The following is a 19,654-nucleotide window of genomic DNA, read 5'->3' as shown; positions in this document are numbered from 1 at the left end:
CTGCTTCCAATTTGGTGACCAATAAAGTGTTTGGCTCCAGGAAGTGGCAACAGTTAAGTAAAATACTTTCACTAAAAAGAACGACAACAAAAAGCCTGCTCAGTGAAATCCAAAAGTAAATCACACAACCCCCTTTCAGAGTGGCCACAAAACACTTGCAAACAGGTGTTATCTCTTTGCAGTGTGTCTGGCAACAAAAGCAGTACTGAAACCTTAAAAGGGGGACAAAACCCCCAAGATCAAGCATAATGTCACTTCACATTTTTGTTTGAACTTACAAAGATGGAGAAAGCCCTTAAATGGTAAACCCAAAGAAAAAATCTACTGATGGGCTTAGAGGTTACTGAAGGTTCACAGAAAAAAGGCCAAAAATGGACAAGACAGCTTGGACTGCTTCCCCTGTTGTGGTGGCCAGAAAGAGCCGCCTGAGAAAAGCCTTTCCTGGTGATGGCTGCAGAGGAGACATGGTCAAGGAGCCAATGGTGCAGCAGAGAGCCCTGTCCTGCTGCAGGACTAGACAAGGCAGGGCAAGCATCCCTACACTTCTTTCTGCCCTGCTGCAACACCTGGTACCTGGCTCCTCCACACAAGATAGGTTTAGTGAAAGCTTTCCAACTCCGTGAGCATGTGTGGAAGAACATAATCATCATAGAAGCGTTCATGTTTTCAGGAAAAGGAGCAAAACTGGAACTGCCAAGGCAGGAAATTAGTTTTTGCTTTATTGTTGTGACAGTGGCAGAGGGCCAGACTGACTAGAGAAGCTGGGGTTCCCTTCATTGCAGATCAGTACCGACTACCTGGTTTCAAGCAAAAAACCAAAAAAGCAGCAAATCAAATCAACTTCATAAGAATTTTTTTCTTTAAAAAAAAATTGCTGCATGTTCCTGTCACCTAGTGTATTTACTGTCTAAATGTTGATATGTTTAAACAAGTATTATTTTCCCTGTGCCTGTCATCGGAGAGCAACCACCAGAATAGGAAAGGATAAAGCGCTGTGGACAGCAGCGGTGAGCTCACCAGGACCACTGACAGTGCTGGAAGCAGCCGGGTTTGTAGGCTTGTGGAAGGTCTACAAGAGCTGTGCCACAGCTCGAGCACGCAGGCCACGGAGAAGACCACGAAGGAAGGAAGGAGCCATCGGCTCCACAGCACGATGGATGGCAGGACGCTGCTTTCAGCCTCTGTGCTCGCACCTTCTCCTCTCTCAGGCCTTTTTCTCTTCCCTGAAGCCTTGTTTTGCTTCTTCAGCTTTTTGTTGTGAACCCATTTCTTTCGTCCCCGAATGAGCGTGGCTTGCCACAAGCATCTTGCATCGAAGGCAAAAGGTATTGCACAAATTTGGCACGTGAATACTGCACGAGTGGGGAAGGGCTGGGTTCTTTCCTCAGGTGAACATGGACTGCAAACATCTCGGTGCAGAACAAAAAGAAGCAGCTGCACTCAAGCCTGACAACAAAACTTGAGTGTTCGGAAGATCGGGCTCTTGCTGTCACAGCAACTCTAGCAAAGGTGAAAAAAAACCAGTAGTGTAACTCTGGGCAAAACTACCATCAACTGGTCCAGTGTTTCTTACCAGGCTCAAGAAGAACCCAAATGTCCACATCATCCTCTGTAAAAATTAGCAGCTTTAGGACAACATTGTTACTCTGAACACAATCACCTCTGTTGCTTCTGCAGGTCTACCTGTCCCCTTTCATCCGTCAGCATCTGAGGCTGTGCTACTTTACTGCATGGCCTGCTGGATCTCTGATTTATTGGGGCCTGTAAGAGGACATTGGCAGCCTAATGGAGGATGGAAATCGTTAGGTACAGTAGTTAATCGACAATATATACAGCAAGGAAGGAAGGGGGGGGGGGGAAGGTAGAGCAGGAAAGTGCAAATGAGCACTTCCCCTGCATGTGAACGCAAGATGTACATCAAACAAAGTGGCAATCATACGGACACTCAGTACAACATTGACATCCTGCTGCTCTGTTTGAACGTCTGCACTACCGAGCAATCACAAATGGATGGCCTGAGTGAGAAAGGAGAAGAGGGAGGGACAGAGGGGAGGGTTAACTACAATGCAAGAAAGCTCTTTACAAAGTCCTTGCATTGAACTAGATCCTCACAATATTCTCTTGGGTGAGAACCAAAAGCCAATGGCCAAAGGAAATAGTTGGTTTGGGGGCTGGAAGAGAGAAGTCAAGTGGCCACTATCAAAGTGCCGTCTGCACAGCAGGAGGTAAACTGGATGTTCACTTTGTGTAGAATTAATCCAATTTAAGTAAACTTCTCTTTTGAACTTAAGTCTTACAAGTGCAGTCGGGAAAGTGGGGAAATAAGAGTGAGTTCATTGTATATTCTTGGTTCAGAACCAGAACACATCTCTAAGAGCCCAAGACAGCTCAGTAAGTCATTACTCACAGGCTATCAATTAATTCCTTTCCAACAGTCATTTGAGTAGTTTTTCCACTTAAATTGAAAACCCAAACCCTGGTTCTAAAAACACTTAAAACAATACCAGGACACTCATTTCCCAGGAGCAGAAATCCCAGCTATGCTGCCTTGTGGAATAAAGGTATAGATCATTGCCCATGCTCTGTACTGTTTATCACTGCTGGTCTCTGCTTTTTTCCTGGAGCAGTCAGAGATCCTGGACCTCCTGATAATTATAGCCATTGTAAGCAAAACTCATTTTTGCATCATTAGTCAAATCATTTGCATCATCTACATTACTGTTAAGGACCAGTGGCAACCACCTAAAATAGATTAATATATTCTTAAAATGCAGAAAACTGATTCTCATTGAAAAATCAGCTTGTTTGGGTAGGATTTTCTCCAATGCATTCAGTGAAAACAAAAAAGGACTAATTTAGAAAGTAACTTTTAAGTGCACATGGGCTATAAAGACAAATATAAGCTGCCTAAAATGCAGTCAGAGTTTGAGTCACAACAGGTTTTGCTTTGCTTTTTCTTCCTTTTTTTTAGTGTATACAAACACAGCAGGCAACTTGGGCACTTGGACTTTCTAGACAGGCAGAAGAATGTTGCACAAGTCTAAGTTTAAGTCAATTCAACTTTGCAGTGAATCCCTCTTTCCTTTAAAGAAACACAAAAACAAAACAGAAAACAACACTCCCCCTCCCCCCATGGTTTCTCTCTTGGAATGGCTGCACCTCGTATAAGATGGCTTCATTTTTGTGATCTATGAAAGGAAAAGGAAATAAAGTGCTTCTTGAGAATAAATCAAAATAAATATACATATTTAATGGCAGGAAAAAAAAGAGTTCTGAAGGGCTACCACCAGCCAGGTCTTTTCTCAAATGAGTCTTTTCCCCCAAAACTTTTCAAGAGTAATCTGCACAACTGTTGAAGATGTCAAAATTTGCTTTAGTAGCAGAGTTGAATTCCTCTAAGTTTGTGTCTGCTCCACCACTGGTTTATGAAATCCGTGCAAAACACCTTTGCCCAAAGTGCTACTCCTCCTGCACAACAGCATCAAATAAAATACAAAAGGAAGAGAAGAAATATAAGAAGGGGAAATAAAATATTAAAAAAAAAAAAAAGGAAGGAAAAAATCCACCCAGTTACATCGACTTCATGCCGTTGGCAGTGGTGTTCTCCGAGATCCCGTCGCTCACGGCTGCTGAGTCATGGAGGCCAGAGTAATCCTTGAGTTCAGAGTTTGTCAGGAGCAGGGGCTGCTCCCCCTTCTTGTGCGGCAGCAGGGGCTGCCGGGTGTAATGTTCCCCATCCGGGATGTTCTCGGGCAGGTTCTGGTTCTTGCTCTCGGGCAGCAGCAGGATGCAGATGATGCAGATGAGAGTGCAGCAGGCGAAGATGACGTGGTGGAGGAAGTAACCTTTCTGGTTGTGGAGCTCCATGATGGGGGCGGTCAGGCGGCCGAAGCCGGCGCTGGCCAGGACCAGCCCCAGCCCGCCTCCCCTGCAAGCACAAGCAGAGAGGGGAATAATTACACTCAACCATCATTTCACACCCATTTAACTGCCCCCGCAGAAGGAGAAGAGAAGCTATGTGAGGGCATAGACAGCACTCTAAAGTGCTCCCAGTTCCAAGTATTCCCACATTCAGTAAGGGAAAACCAGATTTTGCTTGTCACCCTTCTCCACTTAGACAAGACACACCAAGGAGCAGTAAGTGCAGAAGTCAATTTTGGCTGCCTCTAAAGTATCTGGCACCATTCAGCAGTGGAGGCAGGAGATTAGACTTTACAAACCATTGCCTTGATCCATTATACTGTGGAGACCTTGAAAGGCACTCCCACCTTTTTTCCCTCTTGGCCCCTGTGCCCTAACCCCACCCTTGTGACACCCCCATGTCCCCTGGTAATTGGTCTCTGATACTTCTTTCCCTGCCCTGCTCATCCCACGTACCTAACCCAAAGCCCCAGACCATTGCTTTTGTCTTTGCCTCTGAACTCCGGGGCTTTGCACACGTGTGGCTGAAATAAACATCTCTGTGCAACCCATGCAAAGGCCCTTTCTGTTTCTTCACCTGCTTCACCTCAACCACAATATTATATCAAACACTGAGTGCTGGAATATTTTCTATATAAAATATCATGTTATGGCTGGAATTTCTCAACACACTGGAGATATAATAAAATGCATAATTTTCAGGGAAAAAAAGTGTGAAAATAGACTCATCTTCCTCCAGCTAGAGGCACATAAACTGCTTGTGAAAGGTCAGTTCAGTGCTCTCTCCTGATGCTTGGCTATGCAAGCAAACTCTCTTGCAATTCCTTGTCTTGCTCATCAGCATCTCTCCAGGCCCTGGCACACCTCACAATCCTGCTTTTGTCTTTTCTGGGTGCCCTCACACAGAAGTGCCACTGCAGGTGTTTCTTAGGGGCAGACCATTCCCTCCTTCTGTGACAGAGCTAAGGTCTCCTGCCAGCAGAGTGTCATCCTTAAATGGCTCATTTTAACAAAATCTGTGACAGTGGTAGCTCGTCCTTCATCTCCCAAAGACCCTGCTGCCTGCAGAGGGAGACTTCTCTGTGAGTTTAATCACTGGCAGCCTGCTTCTCTACCAAACCAGTGAGGGCAACACACTTCCTACACTTCCTCTGGGACATGCCAGAGGAAGTTACTGTCAACAAAAACTTACAGAAGATGACTTGCAGAAGGTAAAGGGACTGTTTTACGTCAAATACTTAGGAAGAAACAGTTTCCCTGACTAAGCATCCTAGAAATCACTGTACAAATAAACATAAATGCCAAATTCACTCAGCCAGCCACAGTGTTAAAGCTAATCCTCACTCAATCCTTTCCAAAATCCACTGCTGCTTACTTGACAGATGAAGGACAGCAAACACAGGTTTCAAAAGATGCTCTTGGGATGCTGACTGGATCGAAATTCACATATGTATGTTCCAGTTCTTCAGACTCAGCAGAGCATCTTCACAGACAACTGTGACTTCCCCAAATGCAGCAAAAGCCCTTACTAAAAACTTGCCAACTTTCCAATGGCAATTTAGAAACCCAGCTGAATGCAACTATTGTGCAACTGGCCTCCCTGCAACTTCATTAATACGCTCACATGAGTAATTGACACAACCAGTCCCAAATGCATGGCAAATCTCTCTCCAAGCTGGCTCTGGAGCAACAAAAGCCTAGCTCATTTACATCAGTGATTGCAATGGCTAAATTGTATCTCAACCTCCCTGAGAAGGACCTGAGGTGAGTTTTAAATGCTGCTGTAGAAGGACATCAAGCAAGCTGAAAGAAAACAGGAAAAGGCAAAAACAAAGACGGCTCTGTCATTTATGGGTCAAGTGGCTTCAGATTTGCAGGGGGGGAAAAGTTTTTCCATATGACGTCAGTAATTAGAGTAGGCATTACTTTTCCCAGTACCATTAAAACCTGGCAGAAGAGGCTTGAAAGTACATTTCAGTGTGTGTCCTACAAGGGGTTTCTTTGAGGTTGAACTACACTGCAGATGTGAAAATGTGAAGGGAAAAAAACAAAAAGAGAAAACTGAGAATACTGTCAGGAATTTTTTGTTGTTTCTGTGCACATCAGGAAAACAGTTTCAAGGCAAGAGAGACAGCACCCTCATGATTCCCACTGTTTTTGCAGGTGACAGGGGACAGCAGGTGGAAAAGAAAAATATTCTGAGTGCTCTGGGGCATTGCTCCTCCTCAGCACGAGGAATTCCATGGCAGGAATCTGTGTCTGTATTTCAAACACTCTCCAGACGCAGAGTGGAGCCTGGAGAGGGAGTGCAAGGGCTGCTGGCACCCACAGAGAGTCCCAGCTTTCTCCCTCGAAGCTCTGCCTGCAAGTGGCTGCTGTGGGGGGCTTTCCTATGGCATGGCCACATGGATAATCGAGCAGGGCCACTTTCCCAAGCCCTGCTCACCCACTGACAGAGGAGAGGGATGGTTTGCATGAGGTTTATGGTCCTAACGTGGGCAAATAGCAAAGCGACCTTGGTTCAAAATTTTGTCCTCAGAAAGGTCCTGCTTATTCGTGCAGTAGAATTTCCTTGCTTGCTACCTCAGTGTTTTGCCAGAGAACAGCAAGACGTCCTCACTGACATCCTAAGGGAAGGGCCCTTGCCTTTCTCAGCACTCCTCAGGAGAGCAGAGAATTGTTAATCCTGTCTTCAGACAGCCATGTCTGCATAAGCAAATGGGTCAACAGATGGCATGGCTCAGAGTAAAAGTGAGCCAGAGAGATGCCCAGGCTAAAGGAGGCTCTGGGAGAGCACCTGGTCCAGCCTCCTGCATAAAGCAGGGCAGCACTGAAGTCAGACCAGGTTTTCTGGAAATTTGGCTTGAGACAGCTATTGATGGGAAAAGACTCTAATTCAGCCATTGCTGTCCACTCTTTGGCTGTGTGGGCACAAAAGCAGGACACTGAGAGAAAAAGCCAGAACCATCTTCCACGTGATAACTGAGTATGTGGAGGATGAGGAGAGGACATGCTGTATTTTGTTCAGTCTCTTCCTATTTAGTAGACATGCAGGCTCTAGTGGTGTGAAGATTATTCCATATGGATTATCAGTGACACTTGGTGCTTTAATTGAGCATTTGGATGGAAGTCTGCACTGAAGTCCTGGGTACAAAGAAGGGTAGCTCCTGATGAAGCCCCCCTGCCTGCTGCCAGGAGACTGGGGTGCAGTGGACAGATCTGAAGGATCCCTCTGTGACACATGACAGTGTGGAATGTTCATGTTGCTGGAGCAGGTGTCACCTCTTGGTGATGAAGATCTGGCTGTTCTCCTCCAGGAACTTCTCATACCTCAACACCACACCAGCAGAGATGGATGGGTGCTGTGGGTTTACTATCATGCCACTGCTACCCCAGGTAATGGCAGTGCTGTTTTCTGCTCTCAGAGATTTGCAGATAATGGATTTGATCAGGGAAACCCCAGAGGCAACCCCAGTGTTCTCTTTGCCCTCCTTTTCCTTAAGGTTCCTTGAGATCCAACCAAAAGCGTATTAGTGCCATACAATGGTTTGGTTTGGAAGGGACCATCTTAAAGATCATCTAGTTCCAACACCCAAAGGGCATCCAGGGTGGTATTTTGGAGAGCAGATTATGAGGGAATACCCAGATCCCACCAAAAGGCAAGACAGAAGGCAGCTCAAGCACACCTCTGCATGTGACAGATTTATTGTCCTGAGCTACACCTCCTAATTACAATCCTGAGTGGATCTTATCGTGGTGGTAGGATTGCAAAGCAGTGCAGAGTGTCATCATTTCTATAAATAAAAAAGGATCCTGAAGCATATCTAGCTGTTGTCACTCGCCTGGTGTCACCCTGCAGAGTCAGGGGAAGCAGAATTTCGGCTCCCAGCCAGGATTTTGTCTCCCTTCCTGTAGCAACGTAAGTGATTTAAGGGGAAAAAAGCTTGCTAAGTTCAGACTGCATATCTGATCCTACTTGGCAGATTCTCTTCTGGCTGACATGGTCAATCCCTTATCTATGTGTCTTTCAAACAGAGACAAGGAGAAAATTAAAAAGGCATAAAAGCACCAAAATGATTGATGCACACATAAATAAATAGTTGTTAGTGTTTCAGGCTGCTGTATAATCTCACTCCTCACACTGCCTTTTCCTGTGGAAATAATGCTATCCCTAAAATACATCCACAAATTTAGATAGCCTGAAAAAAAAAACCATGGAGCAAGGAGACTCTGGCTACTCTGATGACATTATTTTGCAATAATGCTTTTGCAAACTTATTGAAAATATATAATTTGAAAGGGACCAAAAAAAAAATAGCCCCTTTCCTCCACTCTCTCTTCCTCCCACCCATATGACCGACATTCCTGGGAAATTCAGTGAAGCCAGGGCAAACTCCTGAATTGCTGTGGCACTGCTGAAAGCATAATCCAGAACACAGAAGCACAACCTCTGTGCTGTGAAAGATAACAGTGCATGTCTAAAATGGTACAAATCCCTGACCATTCAAAAATGTGTTATGGGAAACTCTCCAACAAAGATCTTTTGTCTGATTTCTCCTATTTCCCAGGATGAAAATGCTCCTCTTTAGAAAAACTTTGAGCCTGTGCTAAGATAGGTCTTATGTGAAGAGAAAGACAGCTATATCTGCAATAAAGGCAGAGAGGAAGGCTTGCAGAGGACCTCTGTGCACCAAAAGCATTTACACCACATGGTTCAACACCTCCCTTCCATTGAAGCACCACTGCAGCTGTCCTGGTTAACCTGCCCTGTGGAGGGGCATTGCTGGCACCTCTGTCCTCCTCTGCACAGTCATGGAATTTCTCCTTTAATATCAAGATGCAGACTCACCCGATCGCTGCTTGAACAAATCCCTCAGAGTTAGTGAAGAAACTACAATGTTCAACCACACAAACTGGTTCAGTTGAGTATTTAAGACCCTACCAAGCTGCAATTCATGTGCTGCCAGGCCTGCTGATCATCACCGCGATGGGACACAAGGTGGAGCCATGGAAAACAAAGCCTCTCTATACACAGACACGCATTCACTTGTGCAGAATGACTGCAGCCACTGTAAAAAGCCGTCCCCAAGTTGCTGTGAGGTCTCCAATTACATGGGGCTTTCCCTCCCATAGAAGGTATTAAGCTACACAGCCCATTATCAATTAAATGAGGATAATTTTGTCCCCATCTTTTGAGGGGGGCTCCGAAGTCTCACCTGATTACTGTGGGTGTGATTTCAGCACAGAAGAACACGCTGAGGCTTCCAACAGCATGCGAAGAAAACATACCCACGATGGAAAACGCAACAGAGAATTTGTCTTTGACACTGTCACTCATACCTGGCAAGACAAGTGTGTTCATAAAAAGTAAGAATGAGGTGAAACTTCTAAGGAAGAAGAAAAAAATAAAGATATTTATATTACTCTTCTCCCTCAACAAGAATTTGAGTAATTTTGTAATACTAATTTAAAACTGGTATTTATAAAATCCATTCCCCAAGCACCTGAGATACAAACACACATGAAAAAAATCATAACATAATGCCAAGAAATGGCAATGGTCTCTGAATTTTTTTATGCTCAGCCACCACAGAAAAGGTAAAACACATGAAACAACAAATCTCTGAGCAGTCTTTTATGCACCAGCCTCTTCCTTTTCATGTTTGACAGACAAGTTGAGGCAGGCAGCATTCCTCAAGCTGCCATACATCTTGTACACTGGGGCTTGGGTGCTGAGGAGGCTTCCAGGACAAGAAGGGGAAAGAGCCAGAAGTGCTCCCTTCTCTGTGCTGAGCCTCTGCATGTGATCAGTCTGCAAACTCTGTTGTAACTCCCAGCTTGACAACTCTGGGCGAGAGCAGCGGATGCCAAGGACAGTGGAGCACTCCCTTGAGTCAGGGCTGTTTGCTCAATCATTTCATGGCTGGATGGCAGCGAGGTTTCTGGGAGCAAACAGTGTCTATCAAGCACTTGCAGAAACCCCAGGAAATCTAAACAAAGCTCAAGGAAACTGTCTCTGGCCACGATGACAGTACATCCCTCACTTGATCCTTGCTCGCCACCTTCCCTGGGTAGGGGTGGGATCTCTGACCAGGGCTGGACAAGCTCATGTGTCCTGTCCTGGCCAGCGAGGAAGCCACATCACTCACAGACCAGAGGAACACATCATGCCTGACAGGAGCTTTGCAGCCAGTGCTCCCTCACCTTTCTACACACAAGTCCCAAACCTACCTGAAGAAAGAGCTGCAGTGTGCAGTCCCAGGCAGGCATACTGTCTGGGTTGGCTCCAATAAAAATTAACACCTGCTTTTTGTTCTTGCTGAATATATCAGCTGTCAGGAGAGCTAAAGGTATTTGGGAGCTCTTTGGTCACATCTTCTGAAATGTGCCACAGCCTGCTCAGGGCTAAGCTCTTTCTGCAATGCACCCCAAGTCTGGGAGAGAGAGCAAATTCTGCCAGCTGATGAGAATATGGGCACAGGACATTTGCAAACGATGGGTCTCTGGACACTCTTGCACAGCGGGTGAGGCTACACCATTGACCCCCTCAGGGAGTCATGACTGCTCAGCAGAACAGAAACAGACCTTGGAAAAGCTGGGCAAGGACAGGTCCAGCAAATCTGATACACAAGGTACATTTTGTTTTGGTCACTGCATTGCTCTTACAGTACTTCAGCTTGGGAAGTATTTTTTAAGGTGTTTAAGTCACCTGATTAAAAGCATCCTTAAGGTGTTCAAGTCCCCTTTTCTTTTCTGGAAAAAAAAAAAAATCTGAGATTCCTGAACTGGAAATGCTGTTTCTCAGAACTAATTTCTGGGAAAGCCTTACCCTGTATGTCAAACCTTGGGGGACCTCTGCACCCTCTCTTGACATGCAGAGGTGAGCTCATGTGGAGGGGATGCTACACAAAGAGGATGCACATAAACGAGCAGGCCTGCCTGTGAGTGGGGCCCCAAGGCACTGCACAGAAGTGGACTTTCCCTCTGCACCCCTTTGTGGCAGCAGCTCTGTTCTGGGTGCTTTGGCCCAGGCCTTTTGGATCTACCCATTCCTGGATGAGTGCTTCCCACATGATACAGATTTGTCTGTAAATCATACCTGAGTCTGGAAGTTGACTGTACTTTCCAATCACTGGATCCAAGACCATGGAAGTCAGAGAAAGATTAAAAAAAGAGAAAGGGAGAGAAAACAAGAACATACAGTTTTTATGTTTATTCATCTGAAAGAAAAAATATAAAGGGTAAATCCCACATGCCACCATAACCCCACCCTCTGACTCCCAATTCTTTCCCATGCCAAACCATCACATCTTTCCCTGGCCACCAGATAGGATATGCTGTATCCAGGCACATCTCAGCTGGAGGACAGCATGCTAATGAGACAGTGATAACAGACCAGCAGTAAAGCATATTTAAAAGCCCCAGAATTACCACTGGGGTTAACACAAAGGCCTCTTTGTTGTTAATGAAGGGGAAGAAGTGAAAATACCCTCCTGCTGCAGCCCCGAGGGAATGGCCTACAGAAGCTTGTGTTAGAGAGCAAAATCTGGGCATCAGTGCTGTCAGACTGGTGGAGACATATTCCTCTCTGAAACCATGAGCTGATGGTCCATGTGTCACACTAACCACCAATCCTAACCACACAGGAGCACACAGCAACACTGGGCTGCAAGGGGAAGCATCAGCACAAGCTGGGCAGAGCTATGCTGGTTATCTCCCACCAGGATTCTGTGACTTCCCAGGTGACACTCCAGAGTTCAGAGGAGGGGCCAAACAAGGAGAGCTTCAAGGTCTGCTGCAGGTTTGTGGCTGGTGGAGAATACCCCCCTCTCTCTCTCACCATTCTCAAATTTGGATTTCATTTCCCAATTACACCCAAATTATGCTAAATTAAAACATGCAAGATGCTGTGACAGATTTCATAATAAACAAGGTCACTGCTTCTCTCCAAACAATATCTAGTTCTTCTGAGGAAGGGATGGCCATGGTCAAGAGTGGGGAGAGCTGGTCTAAAGTTCAAGGCTTCCTTTCCCTCCTCTTCTCACAAAGAAAATAGTGGAGTCAGAAAGGCTGATGAGGGCACAGCACTGAGAGTACCAATGTAGCACAAAGCACCTAAAGCCATGCCTGATCTTAGTTTTGGCAACTTGGTTCACAAAACCACCTAAACCTGTTATGGAAAAGCTTGCAATGAGTCCTACATAGGGTGTTGTCTCCCACCTCTCTCATAAATTTTTTTAAAAAATGCAACCAGATTTTTGTGGCTCTGGAGCAGACTAAAGGCTCTGACACATCGTCTATCAATGAAGCAAGTGCGAGTTTGTTGCTTCAACAGCTTCAACAAATCTCCCATCCTTAAAACAAAAACGGGTAAATTCAGTGTGGAGAGACCCTGATGGACACCCCCAGAAGAACATGGAGTTTCAGGAGTTTGCACACTCGCACAGTGTGAATCTGAGTCTGTGAACGGTCTCAGTCCATTAACAGACACGATGAGATGCACCCATGGGACTTCTCCCACTCTCAGCTGGGATTGCTGGACATGGTAAATATGTGCTCAAAGGGAATGCAAACATCTCTGCCAAACGGGGAGCAAACACACACGATGCTGGAGTTTCCTCCATGCCATGAAAGAGGTTCCCTGTTTCCCTCCTACACTCTCACAAACAGCTTGTTTGCTAAAAGTTAACTTGGTAAATGCCTCCAGGAAACACAGTCTGTAAACATGAACAATTCCTGTTGGCTTGGAGCTGCCTTCAGTATGCAAGAACATGAAAACTTTCCATCCTCAATGCAAAAAGGTCTTTCTTATTAAGGCCCTCAATTATTTCTAAACTTAGAAATTACAACCAGCAATAACCGGTGTTCTTGGTGTTCGTCTCACATCCAGTTTGTCCAAAGCATGTCTCAACCCTCTTCTCCCTTCCTTGGGGTGGGGTTTTCTGGGACAGGGGTCTAATGATTGGCAGTTGTAAGAGTGGCAAAACACATCCCACATTCCCTCTGCTTCAACACCTCTCTGATTCATCAAGTTCAACTTCCTCAATCAACAAAAAATGAAGAGAATGAAAATCAAAAAAGGAAAGAGGGTATTTCTATGGCAGTTTTAATAGCTGAAGCAGCTCAAAAGGGTCAGACAAAAGTTACTGCCTGCAAAGGAAGAGGTGGAACACTCACTTTTGGCAGGATAACCATGCTGTGTCACTTCCCAAAATCATGTGTATACATTCACATGGACTATACAAACACAGTATGTTAAAAGCAGGGTTTGTCAGCTGCATGATTTCCATGCTACCTGCAGATTACTTGCTCACAGCAAGATGCTAAGAGCAGGCAGAAGACAAACACTTACTGCTCTAACTTCTGCATGGTTTAGAGCCCACTTGAGAAGTAGACTTGACTGGGAAAGTTTTCTCTTCCCAATCTCTATACAGCTATTTCCCTGGGGGCTATCTCACTAAAATAAAATTGAAAGCGTTTCTTGTTTCCTTGTTTATTTTCTTGGTGACTACAGCACCAATGCTCAATAAGCTTCACCATGGGAATCATCCAGAATACAAAGCCTTTTGTTAATGAGCCTGAGAAACAAGTGTTTGGGGGAACCTTCAAACAAATTCAGATTCTAAAACTATGCAGGTGTATCACATGACAAATGTGGGAAAGGAAAAAGAAATGCTGGTATTTCCTGATCCTTATTTGCACGTCAAGCTTGTGTGGTCCGGAGATGCTCTCATCTCCAACTTACAGTTGAGAAGGCCCAGCTGCAGGAGTGATGCCAGAGCTGTGAGTATCATGAAGAGCAGGAGTCCTCCTCTCCTCCCCAGAAAGCCGACCACAGGGCACATGGCCAGGCAGGATGCCAGGGCAATCCCAGCCATGGTGTAGTAGTCCGCATAGAAGTTGTGGGTAATCGCCATCTTCGCTTCGTGCCCCATCATACTTTTTGCAAAACAGTGGTGTATGCCATAACCAGTCAGCCTGAGGGAAACAGGAGAGGGCAAGAGAGACCATTGCTAAGGGAGCAGAACACACAATGTAGTTCAATGTGGGGTGTCATTAATGCTGGAATAAAATACCTTAAGTTAAGCAACTTAACTCTAGCTGCTACTGTGAAAATAAGCATTGATAAAAAGAAGCAAAAGAAAAACATCTCCATTCAACCTAATATTTGCTGACTTTATTCATATAGCTGCTGCTCATGGTATGATCAAGGGCATGGGGAACTTCAGAAGAGCTCCTAGTGTGTGTTAGGTTTTCCCATTGTATTTGAGAAATCTCATTCCCAGAGGAGCACATCTCCCTGTTCCCAGTGCACCTGCTGACAGCTACAGAGCCTGCACTGCTGAGACAAAGTAGACTCTGTGCTTGGACAGCAAAACATCAGGAATACCCACCTGCCTGTGGCATTTGGTCATACTAAATACAAGCATTACACCCCACTTCCAAAACTAGCCTGTTAAAATTGAAAGACCCTGAGAAAGGACTATTTGAAGTTGTATGTGCTGCAATGATTATTACAATTAAGAAACAATAAGCTCTAATTCAGTCTACACATTTACACCACCCTTCATAGCAATGTGTCTCCTCTTTAAAAAGTTTCTTTGAGATGCCACCGATCAATATCTTACCATCACATTTCACACCTCTTGTCTCACCCTGTGCCCCCCAAAAAATAGAAAAGGAAAAAGAAAAAAAAAAGGGGAAGAAAGAGCAGGGGGCTGGAGCTACAAAGGTCAGATGAGAAGCCCCAGCTTCACTCCTGATGTGGTACAAAATAGCAGCAGGGGTGCAACAGGAGATGCCAATGCTTTCAACTGCACCCATCACAGCTCAAGTACCTCTGCCAGGAAAACCTCCTGTCTCTGGCACTTACACAAGACAAATTCCATGGCACAAATTAACAGTGCCTGAGACAGTGAGAGGCACAGATCCAGGTCTCAAAAAAAAGTAAAAAAAATTAAGAATGGCAGGTACATTGCATGGATATGCTTCTATCCTCCTGAAGGTCACAAGTTTGAAGCTCTATCAGTGTAAACTGGAAAATAAGCATAGAAACCGCTGGGGGGATACACAGTCACTGAGTCCACGACAGCCCCAGGCCTGAGGAGCTTTCTTGCAAACTTGTGAATCAATGCTCTAGTTCAAAACTCCGCCCTCAATACCAAACCTTGCCTCTGATAACAACCTAATATGAGTGCTTGCTGTTATACAAAAAATGACATTTGCTTTGAATTACTAGGTTACAGCTGACTCCTCCCATAAGAGAAATATTAATCAGCAAAACAGTAATAATAAAAGGGCAGAGTTAACCAGCTTTTATTCTCTCTTTCTCTTCCATGCATGTGAACACAGTTGCAGAAGTTGCTATTGAGGCCATGACCCATAAAGTAAACTATTGTATCATTTGCTTTCCAGCCTGTTCCCTAAGAATTACTCAATTCTCTGAAGTTGGTGAGCAGCTCAGAATAGTTACATTTAAAACTAAATCCTTGACTTCCTTGATTTCTTTTTGTTCCCTGCAAAAGGCTCCTTCTTTCACGCACTAAAAATTCAGCACAGCCTTGTCTAACAGGAATAACAGAAGTAAAATAAAATAATATATTTTTCACCCCTTCAAAACAAACATGAAATCTATTTCCTCAGACGTACATCTGCTTCATGCTCTGCTTGGATGGCAAACAGCCTCCGTGTGCTAATCTCAGAAGTTATTCTTTGGGCTGCCTAGTTCTGATTTAGAGAATTTCCAAATATGCAAATTAATGTGGGTGAGGGAGAGGGGGAGAATTCCCCATGTAAACAGTTTTCACAAATACATTTAACACTGTCTATTAAATGTGCTTGGTGAGCCTAAGGAGAAAACACTCTTTCAGAACAGAGGGAGACCCTCACTGGTGGGTGGAAGAGAGACACAAAATTTGTAAAACCAGAGTTGGTTCTGCAGCCAATAACACTGGAGACTGACCCCTGAAATCTGTGTGCTTCTGGGTGACTATTTGCCCAGCATAGGGGCTGTCCCCTCTCGGGGATGGCTGATCCATAAGCCTGCTAGCAGAAGTGAGGGCTGCAGAGTAATGCCCTGAAGTGAGGAAGAAAAAGCCACAAGAGAGCTACATACTTTGAAACCTAGCAGAGAAAGGGGATTCCCAGCCTTCTCCATCCTTACCTCCCATTAAAAAAAAAAAAAACAGGAAAAATCCAATTGGGCATTTTACAAGATGGAAAAATCAGAAAATGCACTGCTGGTGCTCTTCCAGAATTTGCAAGCCTATGTAGCTCCTTTTTACGAGTTGTTCAGTTCTGGACAGAAGGTCTCAGAGCCTGTAACCTGCAAAACTCTCAGGCTGATGCTTGTTTTTGCCCACATAAGCATGTCCAAACTGAAGCCTTAGGAGGCAAGCATCACACTATTCTGTTGAGGACTGCATATTTTCGCTGTGACCCCCTGCACATAATTTGGGAATGCTGAGGCACTTTGTAATCTGCCTTTGAACACCCACCAAGCACAGCTGTTATACGAGGGAGCAACTTGCATTTACCGGCAAGCAACATCTTCCTCTGCACCACAGCCCTATCAGATGTAAACAACTTGAACCTGCACTCCTGGGGCATAAATGGTTTCAAAAACTCCCAGCTGGGACGCCAAGCAGATGTCTGCTTGCATGAGCACTTGGCCACACGAGCCCACTGGTGACAGCAATGGAGATGCAGCACGGCACCTGAGAAGATGCAGTTCTGCTGCCTGAAACAGCCAATGAGCTCCGCCACGTTTGCCACAAAAAATACAGTTCCCTGCAACAGCCGGAGTTTTTCCGGGATCATTTATCAGACATATTAGTGAAGGGTCGCACAGGAGGAAATAGTACAACTCCCTCATCATTTCCCATTGCTGCTCCAGTTCACTGACCACACAACTATTTAAACAAAGAGATTGGACTTACGAGTTCACACACAACACTACGATGTTTTTCCACAGGTTCCTTGTTCCCACAACTTTAATAATGCAGACTTTCTTCGGTCTCCTGGTGATTTCCTTTTCCAGCTCTGAAACAAACCAAATCAGAATTATCATTTCACTGAGGAGAATGAGAAGGAGAACATTTACTTGTGAACTAAGATATTCTGAGGGATGTTCTGGAGAGCAGAACACTATTGATTACATTAACAGGAACTATAAAAATGCTGAACTGCTGAACTGTGCTGAAGTCCAGCACAGGTTCCTCCTTTTCTTCCAGGCTTCCCTTCATCTTCTTGGGGCAAAAGAACTAAGAACTCCTTCATACTCCAAACCTTCTTCCAGTTAAAAATGTGTATGTAAAGTGGGAGTAGCTTGACCCCAACAAGCACGATAGCAAATTTCTTGAAGAACTTCAGGATTCTGCTAAGTTTTAAACTCCTCCACAGGGAGGACTGCACTTGTGCAGCTACAGGCTCTGCTCCCTTTGTGCAATGCATACCTAAAAAGCCATGGAAAGGACTGGAGCTCAAACTCATTTTTCACCGTAATCTTCTGAAGTTTGTTCAAAATCAAGTTGCAGAAGGAAGTGGCCAGGACATTATGTCAGCTCATCCATCTTCTACTCCATTTCCTTTTCAAATATTTAAATTTTTTCTGATGGATGTCCTAAATGTTAATACATTTCTTTGAAGGAAAATCATTGGGCATCAGCAGCTGTGGTCTCTTTGCATTTCATAACTAAAGCCCCACCATATCTTTCTAGTGCTGGGCAGCTTCAAGTGAACTTTTTTTTGCAATGCTGAAATATCAGCATTACAAAAACCTTGCAAGTGTTGCATCTGATACCCTTGTTGGCATGGGACAATACTGAAGGGCACTGCATATTTCCCAATTAGCTTTAAGTTAGAGCCTGAACACCTACCTAAGCGTGCCAAAGCAGCCACTGTTTCCAAGCTACCAGATCAGTGAGCAACAAGTCCAATAAAAGCAGGAGAAGCTGTGGCTATAAAGAAGTATCACAGAAATAATGCCCTCCAAAAGCACAGACTAGGTCTGTTTTTTGGGGTAAAGGCTTTCACTGCTGCTTTCTAGCCTGACTTTGCTCAAAGGCAGCAGCGTGGCCCTGCTGTGAAGGGTGCACGTGTTCCCTTCGTGCATATGCAATGAGCTGGGGTGTCCCCAGCTGCCCACACTGGCCTGCCCTGACCTCTGCCTTACTCTGCTGAATAGCAACCTCCTAAAGAGATGCAAGACAGCAGAAAATAAAAGCAAGCTGTAGGGGGGGGGACGACTTAAAAACCCAAAAAAGTCACCTGAACTTACAAGCTAAGCAAAAATCACATCTGCGAGCTATTATTTGAAAAGTGCATCATCATAAAAATAATAAATCAAACAAACAGTATTTACATGCATACTCGAACTATTAACTGCTCACAGGTCACTCCTGGTCTTCTCTCTAGAGTAACTACTGGGAAGGCTTCTGACAAAAGCAGCAAAGGGTATTTTAGTTTAGTGATTGTACTTAATCACTAAATTAAATGGAATATTGCTATACTACTTTCCTAACAACTTGATAATGGCCATTTCTCCCCAGAACCTATGCAGCATGAAGCTCACAAAAGCAGAAAAACTAAGGTGGAGCAAAAGAAGAAATTGGTTAAATTAATATCTGTATTACAGAAGATCTCTTCGGGCTCAGCAAACGATCGGGAACTTATTAAAATATTTAGCGATTTAAAAAAATGGAACCTAATCTCAAAAAAACAGGTAAAAATAATTTTTGTAGCAAGATTCTAGGAAGGAATAAGTGAGAACAAAATCATTCAGAACAATGGAAGCAGTTAGATAAAACATAATTGTAAAGCTCATGATTGAGCCCAAGCCAAAACTTAGACAGCAAAAAAAGTCAAAGCAAGCACTAGAAGAAACACAAGGGTTTTGAAAGGCTGTTGGTGGGTGTTTACTATTTCCGCTGAAGGGCAACAATGAAAATCACTACCCAAACAACACATATTGCACAAATTTCATGTGGACAAAAGGGTTCACTCTCAAAGAATGACCAGATCTGACATAAAAAGTAAAACATCTCATCTTCTGTCAGCAGAAAGTACATATGCCATAATCTTCAGATTTTCTTAATCTGATAGGGTTTTTTGTTTGTTTGTTTCTCAGAGAAATTTTTACTTTTTTCTTTCAGGACATAGAGTAGACTTACTTGTAAACACATGCTGTATAGAGCCACAACTGAATAAAATTAAGAGAAGCAACACTCAACTTGGCTACACTTGTCTTTGGAACCAAACATTATTTTGCCCTCCATTCCTGCTCTGCTCATACACCAGTGGTTCCTATAATCCATATGTCCTTTGTTTATTGCCATACATCCTTCTCATGTGCACCCAGGCCCCCCTTTTTAACATCACTCATAAATCAGTGCTTCTGAACTAGTTCCCATCAGGTGTTTTTCACTGAACTGCTGTTCTGCCCTCAAGTAAAGGCTCATTTGGTTATGTGAGCTGTCAAACACCTCCTGTGTCTCTGCAGTGGTGATCACACACGACAGGGGAGCTCACCCCTTCTCTACCCTACTCCTGCAGCAGTCTTTCTGCAGTGGACCCTTGCTTCTGCTCTCATGGGGCTTATACTCCATGGATACATCACAGCATTATACAAAAATGTCTCGATTCCAGATGTAACAACATTACAAGCATTAAAAAGAAAGGGGGAAAAAAGGGAGGGAAGAAAATATAAAGAAAAAAAGAGGGGGAAAAAAGAAAA

At 44.4% G+C, this 19,654-nt stretch overlaps 1 protein-coding gene across 2 annotated transcripts in view; it reads right to left on the bottom strand.

The window, feature by feature from the left end:
- Positions 1 to 3,229: 3,229 nt before the first annotated feature.
- The window catches only part of SLC22A23 (solute carrier family 22 member 23), a 103,709-nt gene continuing 87,284 nt past the window's right edge, over positions 3,230 to 19,654 (bottom strand). For both annotated transcript variants that reach the window (XM_014872399.2, XM_088169952.1), the window contains 5 exons: positions 16,860 to 16,962; positions 13,667 to 13,899; positions 11,021 to 11,053; positions 9,138 to 9,261; positions 3,230 to 3,928 (listed from right to left, as the gene is read on the bottom strand). In XM_014872399.2, coding sequence (XP_014727885.1) covers positions 3,571 to 3,928; positions 9,138 to 9,261; positions 11,021 to 11,053; positions 13,667 to 13,899; positions 16,860 to 16,962 — 851 coding nt within the window. In that variant the 3' untranslated portion in view covers positions 3,230 to 3,570. The remainder of the gene's footprint in view (positions 3,929 to 9,137; positions 9,262 to 11,020; positions 11,054 to 13,666; positions 13,900 to 16,859; positions 16,963 to 19,654) is intronic.

The sequence above is a fragment of the Sturnus vulgaris genome, chromosome 1 (genome assembly GCF_052056855.1).
Source record: "Sturnus vulgaris isolate bStuVul1 chromosome 1, bStuVul1.hap1, whole genome shotgun sequence".
Taxonomy (NCBI): Eukaryota; Metazoa; Chordata; class Aves; order Passeriformes; family Sturnidae; genus Sturnus; species Sturnus vulgaris.
This window is presented reverse-complemented; position numbering and strand designations above follow the sequence as displayed.